At 48.4% G+C, this 9,468-nt stretch overlaps 1 protein-coding gene across 1 annotated transcript in view; it reads right to left on the bottom strand.

Moving 5' to 3' along the window:
- Positions 1-3,228: 3,228 nt before the first annotated feature.
- Positions 3,229-9,468, bottom strand: part of LOC130575470 (5-hydroxytryptamine receptor 7-like) — an 8,637-nt gene continuing 2,397 nt past the window's right edge. Inside the window, exon 2 of the mRNA XM_057369375.1 lies at positions 3,229-4,046. Coding sequence (XP_057225358.1) covers positions 3,275-4,046 — 772 coding nt within the window. The 3' untranslated portion in view covers positions 3,229-3,274. The remainder of the gene's footprint in view (positions 4,047-9,468) is intronic.

Genomic DNA, 9,468 nt, shown 5'->3' on the forward strand with positions numbered 1-9,468 from the left:
TCCTCATTCTTTTCCACTGTGTTGCTGTTGCCCTGCTGGGAATCTCTCATTGTCCACAAAAGTTTCCCTCATCCTCCTAAATTGATGATTTTCTCCCCGAGCTCACATTTTTGCCTAAACATGGACTCTTTCAGAGCTAATTTCTCTTCTTAGTTTGCTCAGGCACACGTGTGTGTGTGCGCTAAAATCGGTTCCAAAATGGCTCAGGTTTATTTTTAAGCCAGGATTTTTTTTGCAGATGCCAAATGCATTGATTCCTGTCTGATTTAAAAAAAAATAAAAAAAATTAAAACCCACGGTGTATTTTCAGCATGATTTAGCGGCTCATCTTCAAGGATCTTGACTAAATGGYTGGTGCTTGCTCGTGTGTGGAAAAGGCCCTGGTGTCTTTGGATTCCCATTATTTTATTGAACCCAAGCACAATTTAATCTTGGGGAGTTAAAAAGCCAGAGTTTAGGCCGATGTCTCAAAGCTTGAGTCAATCACTTCTAGGAAAAGCAACCAATCTCGTCATTTTTTTGACCGAAATATTTTTAGTGGAGCTGTCATGTTTAAATATTTTTGGATGCAAAGTTGTGGAATTGTTTCTGGGAAGAAAGCTTTTCTTTAATTATCTTTTTTTCCCTTTATATTCTCATTTTAAGCAGTAGAAGCATTTATCAGGTGAGCCTTGGGAGCAACAAAACATTCCATTCTAAGTCAAAGCAAACAATATTTTTTTTTTTTCGTATGACAAACCATTTTGCTTGATCCCTTGCTTAGAAGTAGTTTGGGGTTTGGATCATCCAGAATCATATTCTTTTCCTTATTTTTTTAATTCTGGAAGAAACATCAAACCAGAAAAACCCGAATTTGTATGATTTAGTTTAAAAAGTAAAACACTGTTTCATACCTCTTTTACGCAGTCATAGAAATGCCATCAGAAAAGGGATGTTAAGTGGAATTAAACAAAATTACAATTTTTTTAAGGCCGTTTAGAAACCCGAAACATAGGAAATAARTAAAACTATGACCTCAGGCACAGCAATGAATACACTGCAGCAGCACAAGCAGATTTTGTTACGTGCTGGATGTGAAATGGGCTGTCTTGGAGCTCTCCCATCCTTGCCCAGCCAGCTTGAACGAGCAGCTGGGCAGTTTTAATCCAGACAGCTCTGTCAGAAGGGCAGGGGAGGAGCTGGAGGAGCTCAGGGAGGAAATCAGACCCTGCAGGAGCTCCACGTCCCCCTGGCAGGACAAAAGCAGTGACAGCTCTGCTGAGATGTGGTGGCAGAGGAGATGCTGTCCTGGAGGGATTTCTGAGAGGAAAAGGGGTTGGTTTAGAGAAGCAAGTCCTGGAATGACCACTCAGACCATGCCCTGGTGGTGTGTGGGACTCCAGTTAAATCCTTTAGGATCAGGATCACTCCTGATTAGGTTTTCCTTCAAAWCCCTGCTCTGTCTGGTCTTTAAACATCTCCCTCTGGGGACAACAGCAACAATCTCACTGCTCCTCTGTGCACTTCTGACTCCATCTGTGAGGACAYGAGCTCGGACGACATCTGGACACATCGCTGTGTCCAAACTCTCAATCCCTCGGGACATTCCCAGTGGATTTGAGCCACTTCCCCCACTGTGAACCATCACTGTGAGCTGGAAAWCTCGCTGGGCTTCTCTGGAAAAACAAATCTGAGAAGAGGCAGAAKGAGGCCAGAAAACACATCATGGGAGAAATATCGATTGTTTGATATTTTGTATGAAAAACAAACTATTTTGCATTTCTCATCACAGGAGAAATATCGAGACAAACCATACCAGCAGGCAGCCAGGATATCCAACACCCAGCTGGGATATGGGTAAAGGCATCACACCTCCTGATGGTCCCAAAGGTGGGACTGCACCACTCGTGCTGGGTAAAGAAAACCTGGAGTGAAAAGAAGGTTACAAACAACCTTCCCTTTGCCTATGGACAGCCAAAACCAAATAAAACCAACCCAGCGATGTTCAACAAGAGCTGGAGCAGATATCAACTACCCTGGAAGTGTCCAAGGCCTGGCTGGATGGGAAGGTGTCCCTGCCCACGGTTTTTAGGATGGTTTTTAAGATGGTTTTTAAGATGGTTTTTAAGATGGTTTTAAACCTAAACCATTCTGGGATTTTGTGATTCTGTGACCAAATGGGCTGCAAGGCTGCCATGCCAAGGTTGGTCACAAGCGAAGACAACTGCAGGGAGACAAGTCCCACCACCACATAAAAGTGAAAGAGACCCTATGAAATCAGAGACTAAAGATTCTACACCAAAATAAGGAAACTAGACCTTTTTTAAACTTTTTTTTTTTTTTTTTTAGAAAAAGGTAACATCATTCAGTGCATTTTTCTTTTTCAAGCTTGCTGGACATCATACCGAAACACTGTAAAGCTGTCAGAGAAATTATATGCTTTTTTTTTTTTTTCTGTTGTCAACCAAAGCGTGCTTTTATGGAGTCAATTAGCCACGAATGATGAGCACACGTCACTTGTCTGGGAATGAATTACAGTACAACCCAATAAACACGACCGGCTTTGCTCTCTGGTCATTGCCCTGATGAGGAGGAGGAGGAGGAGGAGGTGTCAAAATTCCCAATCCAACCATAAAAGAAGCTCCGTGTTCCTTTGTGTTTCATCCCACAAATCCGTCTCCTTCAAGTGCTGCAGTGCTACGGTGTGGGGGGAATCGGGGCCGTTGGTATTTCTGCTCTGACGTGCAAATCTGGACGTGAGCTCGGGGTGTGAAATGCAATTACATCGGGGAAAAGGGTTTGGAAAAGCTGGGATGGCACTGGGGCCTTGGATGTCCAACGGAGCTGCTGTCAGATTCCACAGGGAAGTGCAGCCAACGTCATCTTTACACAGGGTTTTGTGCGCCCTCCACAGACCTTAGAGCCCTTTTTGAAGGTGGAGAGCCTCAGTCTTATCAAGTTTTTAGTTGTTTTTTTATTTTTCGTTTGGTTGGTTGGTTGGCTGGGAGGGTTTCTTTTCCTTTTTTAATTTTTTTTTTTATTTTTTAAATAACAGATGGGTAAACCGAGGCACAGAAAGGTGGTGTGACTTGCCCACAGTCGTTGGYAGAATCCCCCGGGTGTTGCTGTTTCTCCCACCTGGGACAGAGTGAGAAGGAAGGGCTGTTCCCAAAATTCCCTCATCCCAGAGGTGAGGAGAGCCACAGGGAAGGGCCGTCACTCCCAGCAGCCATGTCCTGGGARGCCTGGTCAGCAAGAACCCGGCGTGGAGAGGCAGGAACCGGCGAGCCCAGCCCTACAGGATGCACTCRTGCCTCTCGGTGGCTTTCAGCGCCTCGTGCATGCTGGCGGCCGACAGCCTCCTGTTGATGTTCCTGTACCTGCAGCGCAGCAGGTTCCAGAAAGTAGTCCTCAAGTCGCGGTTGAAGAAGGCGTAGATGAGCGGGTTGATGAGGGAATTGGCGTAGCCCAGCCACAGCAGGGTCCTCTCCAGCCGCAGCGGGATGCAGCTGCAGCGCACGCCGCAGATGAACGGCCGCGCCGTGGACATCAGGAAGAAGGGCAGCCAGCAGAAGGTGAARGCCCCCACGATGATGCCGAGGGTCCTGGCGGCCTTCTGCTCCCGCTTGAAGATGGAAATGTTCTTGCGGTCCTGGCGGAGCAGCTTGGAGAGCGTGGCGCACTCCTCGGCGGCCTTGGCGCGCCGCGAGCTGTGGTGGACACGGGCCGAGGCCTCCAGGCAGTAAACACCATCGTCATCGTAATGGCGGGGCAGGTCCATGAAGCGGTGCTTCTCGGCGCTCACCTTGGCCGCCTTGTAGATGCGGCGGTACATGACCAGCATGACGGCCATGGGGATGTAGAAGGCCACRCCCGTGGAGTAGACGGTGTAGCCGAAGTCCTGGCTGATGAGGCACACSCGCTCCACCGTCACGTTCTGGGCCCAGCCGAAGAGCGGCGGCAGCGTGATGGAGGCCGACAGCAGCCACACGGTGAACACCATCTTGGCCATCAGCTTCCCGTTCTGMCGCACMGGGTAGGTCAGYGGCCGCGTGATGCCCAGGTACCTGYGGGAGGAGGAGAGGTCAGGGGTTAGGAGGGGGTGGTTTTTGTTCCTAATCAGCTGTGAGAGAATTCTGGCCCTCAGCGGGGAGGAGAAATTAATTTGCCAAATTAAAATCTCGCTGGGAGCTGCTCTCTGGGCTCAACACCCCGATTTAATGATTTCCCACCGCTTTCTGGCATGGAATTTGGGTTGGAAAGGACCCTAAAGACCACCCCATTGCCACCCTCTGCCAAGAGCAGGAACACCTTCTCTTTTCCCAGGGTTTTCCAAGCCCTGAATTCCAACCCAGCTTTGGACACTGCCMGGGATGGGGAGTCCATGACACAAAGTGTCATCGAACTGCTGAGTGCAATATCTGAACTCCACACGGTCTCCTGGGGAATAAAAATGCTTTAAAAAAAAGCTCAGTTTTCAGGAATAAAAAACGCTCTAAGAAGCTGATTTTTCCACCAGAATTATTCTGCGCAGAGAATGTTCAGCAGCTTCCAGCCATGGCACATAACTCACTCTGTACTGTTGCCCTTTTCAAGGGAACACCAGGGAGTGGGGTGGGTGAAGAAGCACAGAACAATGTGCCACGGGACTGACTCCAGAGGAAAGGAGTAACTCCCACCAGTGTTTATTGGGAATTGGAAAGGACACCACCCTAGTATTATTTGTTAGTGAAGAAACACAACCTACAACTGAGATGGGCCTGGGGAGAGCAAGGAGTAACCTTGCCTTTGGGAAGGCTTGAAGATGTGTTGGGATGAGCCCTGCAAGCAAAGTGGGGAGTGGGTGATGCTGTTTGGGGGCAGTTTTGGGACMCTCACCACAAGAAAGACATTGAGGGGCTGAAGAGGGTCMAGGGAGATGGGGAARGGTCTGGAGYACCAGGAGGGGTTGAGGGAGMTGGGAAAGGGGCTCAKCCTGGAGAAAAGGGGGATCAGGGGGGACSTTGTGGCTCTGCACAACTCCCTGAAAGTCACTGACCTCTGGAAATCCAAACAGGAATGACCCAAACAGCTGGAGCCATCTGCTCCCTTGCACAGCATGTATCCACCCAAGTGATGGAGCACAGCCCTCCCTCAAGAGTAAAACAACTGGAGTTCTGAGTAAGAGATCCCAAAAACACTCAGTGACCCCACAGATTCCCCAGTCCTGATGCCCGGGGTCAGGAGTTTGTTATTTTGCCTGAAGGGAGCAGGAGGCTGCACCCACCACCAGCTCCTGGCAGTGCCATGGGGTGAAAACATGAACTATCCTCAGTCTTTATCAAGAGGATGAATTAATTAATCGTGTGATCAAGAAATTGTGTCAACTGTTGGTAAATTAGGGTTGTAAAGCAATAAATCAGTGAGGATTTATTGGTTGCCGTCAGCCAGCATTCCCCCTGGAAAATATCAACCTGCTGCTCCTCTCCGATCAATCTAGCAAAAACCTGGAGCTGCTCTCATGGATTTCTGTTCCCCCACAGCCTTTTTGATTCCCATCTCCTGCCACCAGGAATTCTCAGGCAGGAAAACATCACCTCTTCATTGTTCTTGAACAGTGTCACTCCAGAGGGGCAGTGAGAGTGGGTACTTTCTGCTGAGAGCTGAACGGGCTTTTCAGCCAAAAAAAAGAAAAACATATCTGCAGAGAATTTTACCTCTGCTGTATCATTTTTTGTTCCCTGACAATCGGTCTCACTGTTAGTGTTAGATTTTCTCTCCCCTGATTATTTCCCTTTTTCAGATCCTCCCCCAAGATTAGAAGATGGAAATGAAATATTAGAAAAAAAATAAATCAAATTTCTCCGCCCCTCCTGACTGCTAAATCAATTGAGAGACTGAAGTCTCCTCTCCTGCCTCCCTGATAAAATGATTTTGAATTCATTCACTGAGTTATTCTTTCCTGGTTTTCCTCTGTATTTTTTTGAGCTGGGCTTGCTCGCAAAAACCAAGCAAAACTCTCTGTGAGCRTCTCTGTCCAGAGAATTCTGGAATGGTTTKGGTTGGATGGGATCTGAAAGATCATCCAATTCCAACCCTCTGCCATGGGCAGGAACACCTTCCACTATCCCAGSGTGCTCCAAGCCCTGTCCARCCTGACCTTGGACATTTTCAGGGATCCAGGARCAGCCACAGCTTCTCTGGGCAACCAATTCCCTCCCGACGGTCCTTGATGGGAACAGGGTGGGAGAAAACCCCGCTCTGCTGTTTCAATTCCCAAATTAACACCCCAAAATCAACGAAGCCACAAACTTTGCCAATAAATCCATGCTTTGGTGTGTGATATCCCCTCTCATGTTATTCCTGGGTTTCTTCAGAAGCCGATCCGCCCGGGATTCGCTGCAACTTCAAGGAATTTACGCGCAAACCGCAGTGACGAGGTTTGGAAAGTGGCAAAGCMGACACATTTCATCTGCGAGCTGCTGCCAGAGAAAACGGGGCCGTTTTGAGGTCTTTGTAATAATTTTGAGGTGAGCAGGAAGCTTTCAAAATAGGGCAGCGTTTGCAGCGGAGCGGGAGGCGAGGTGGCGCTGCCAGACGGTGGAATTCGAGTAGAATTTTCTCCCTTTGATTTTTTTTTCTTTTCTGTGTGTATTTCTTGCTGCTAATCGAGTTTAGGGTTAATCAGGTAACAAAAGGCAATTCCCAGAGCAGCGATTTAATATTTACATTTACGATTTACGAGTGTTCAGTGNTGGCAAAGCCGACACATTTCATCTGCGAGCTGCTGCCAGAGAAAACGGGGCCGTTTTGAGGTCTTTGTAATAATTTTGAGGTGAGCAGGAAGCTTTCAAAATAGGGCAGCGTTTGCAGCGGAGCGGGAGGCGAGGTGGCGCTGACAGGCGGTGGAATTCGAGTCGAATTTTCTCCCTTTGATTTTTTTTCTTTTCTGTGTGTATTTCTTGCTGCTAATCGAGTTTAGGGTTAATCAGGTAACAAAAGGCAATTCCCAGAGCAGCGATTTAATATTTACATTTACGATTTACGAGTGTTCAGTGTGGATTTGTAGGGCTCACGCYGTGCTGAGCTGATTGAGTGATCCACTCATCTAAGGTGCAATAAATTCCTGCCAAATCCCTGATCTTACAGATCCCAGCCCCCCGGGTGTGGGGTGGGAGATCTGCCCCAGGCTGGGCTGCACCAGTGACCCCATGGATGAGAGAATTCAGAGCTTTTATTCCCATACTCAGTGGGAATCATGGAATGGGTTGGGTTGAGAAAGACTTTAAATCCCATARAATTCCAGACCCTGCCATGGGCAGGGACACCTTCCACTGTCCCAGGGTGCTCCAAGTCCTGTCCAGCCTGGCCTTGGACACTTCCAGGGATCCAGGGGCAGCCACAGCTTCTCTGGACACCCTGTGCCAGGGCCTCCTCACCCTCACAGGGAGAAATTCCTTCCCAAAATCCCATCCAACCCTGCCCTTGTCCTGTCATTACATTTCCTGATGAAGATTCCCTCTCCCGCTTCCCTTCAATTGTCGGATCATCACGCCAGGGATTAAACAATAAAAACAACCCAAACCTCTCTGAGGTGSCCCTTTTTCCATCCTGCAGCTGGTGAAATGGGAAAAGATCAATCTCCACTCACACAGGAGGACAGATGAGCCCAGAATTAGCGTTTCCCTGACCCCACAGTTTTATCACAATTCCATGCCTCCCCTGCAGCCAAACTGAGCTCTTTCCCTGATTTCCAGGCTGACTGTCCCATCGTACTGAGGGTGAGAAGGATGAAAAAGCTGCTGCCCCTTCCTGTGCCCCAAGTCAGAGCTGTTRGAGCATCCCAGGGATCCATCCCAGGCAGAGCAGGGATCTCCCTGKCCTGGGAAACATTTGGATGAAGGAYRWGGGAAASRCAAYCCAGCCTTTCAGRTTTCATCCCAATGATTTTTGGGAGGCRTCCTTTTCCTGAGGATGACCCCAATTTGGAGCGCATAATCTGATTTTTGGGCAGAAAATACTTGCCAGGGAGATGGGAGAGCCCCAGCAGGGCTGCCTGGGGAATGGATGGAGAGTTTTTTCTCCACTAGGAAAACCAGAAGTGATATGTGGGCTTTGGGGAGCTCCTTTTGTCAGCTCCTTGGCATTTTTATGGGGAGTTTCATCAAAGCTGAGCAGCCAAAAGAGGGGATTTTTATTTTTTCTTTTTCTTGTTTTCTTTCTGGTTTGTGACATTAAAAAATCTGCAACATTGGCAGGCTTTTACATAAGGAAAATATAAGAGGAAGATGGATGTTTCCAGCATTTTTTCTTTTCTGATTTCAAAGGAAATCAATCAAATCTCGCTTCAGACAAGATTAGTTCTACCAGCTTCAATCGAGAGGCTTTTAGGAAGAGCTCTGCATTAATAATCAATAACAGCAGCCTACATTTTAATAGTCCTCATCATCTTGGGCAAACCAAGTGGCTTTTCTATCTAAGCTAAGCAAAATATGAGGACACTTTGGCCATCAATAAAAACAGGGCCTCCTCCTTGGCAGGAGCAGACCTGACAKTGCTGACCAAGTTGGACTCAGGACAGAGCCAGAGGAAATATTTCCATTTCCAAGAAGCACCAGGGCTYGCAGGGCAAAAGGAAGAGCWGGTCCCCATCACTGGGGGAGGTCTRGGTCGATGCCTCGTTGAGATAAYARTTTAWTCTCTTTTGGAGCAGATTTTCRGKGATTCTGCAAGCTCAGCTCTCTTTGTGCTTTGGCCTTGTTGTATCAGCACAAAAACGGAGAATTTTGCTGTTGGTGAGATTTCCATCAAGAGTTCAACCAAAAATCCTGCCTGTCCCAGGTTCAGGGGGGAGTGGGGATCCAAAAACAATCCTGGATCCCCATCCACATCCATGCCCTGCCTGAGGATGCTGGGTTGATGTGGAGCAGCGATGCTGCACAGGATGTGGAGATAATTCCCACAACTCCCAGCCCATTCCTGGGGATCCTTGAGGGGGAAAGCAGCAGCACAGCACCCCAGTCACCTCCTCCACCAAAGTGCACCAAAGGACATCCCAGTTATTCCCATTTTCTCCTCAAGCCCTGGCACAGACTGAACCCACCAGCCCCCTGCACTTGCAGGTTGTCCTTCCTCCCACCCAGAGCTGTCCAGTSCCTTCCCTCTGCTCAATCCTGGCTGCTTTCCTCCTTTTCCACCCGAAATACAATCCAGGCAACCACCCTGCAACCCCTCAACTTCCCCCTCAGGAGAGGAGAGAATAAAATTCTGGGAGAGCAGACTGCTCACGATGCCAGCACGCACRAGGGACAAGCCCTGCCACAAAATCCAGGCTCTGTGGCAGCCTCTTGGGACACAGCTTTTCCCTCCCTCCTTCCCAGGAAAGACAAACTGGATCTGGCTGCACGGTGTCYTTGGATATGGATCTGCTCCTGGGAAAGGTGATGTTGGGCAGTGATGGATGGATTTTGGGGAAAAATCTGTCCTGTTTGTCTGTGTGCTTGGAAAAGT

Source organism: Malurus melanocephalus, unplaced genomic scaffold (assembly GCF_030028575.1).
Source record: "Malurus melanocephalus ecotype Western Australia unplaced genomic scaffold, MMel_1.1 scaffold_107, whole genome shotgun sequence".
Taxonomy (NCBI): domain Eukaryota; kingdom Metazoa; phylum Chordata; class Aves; order Passeriformes; family Maluridae; genus Malurus; species Malurus melanocephalus.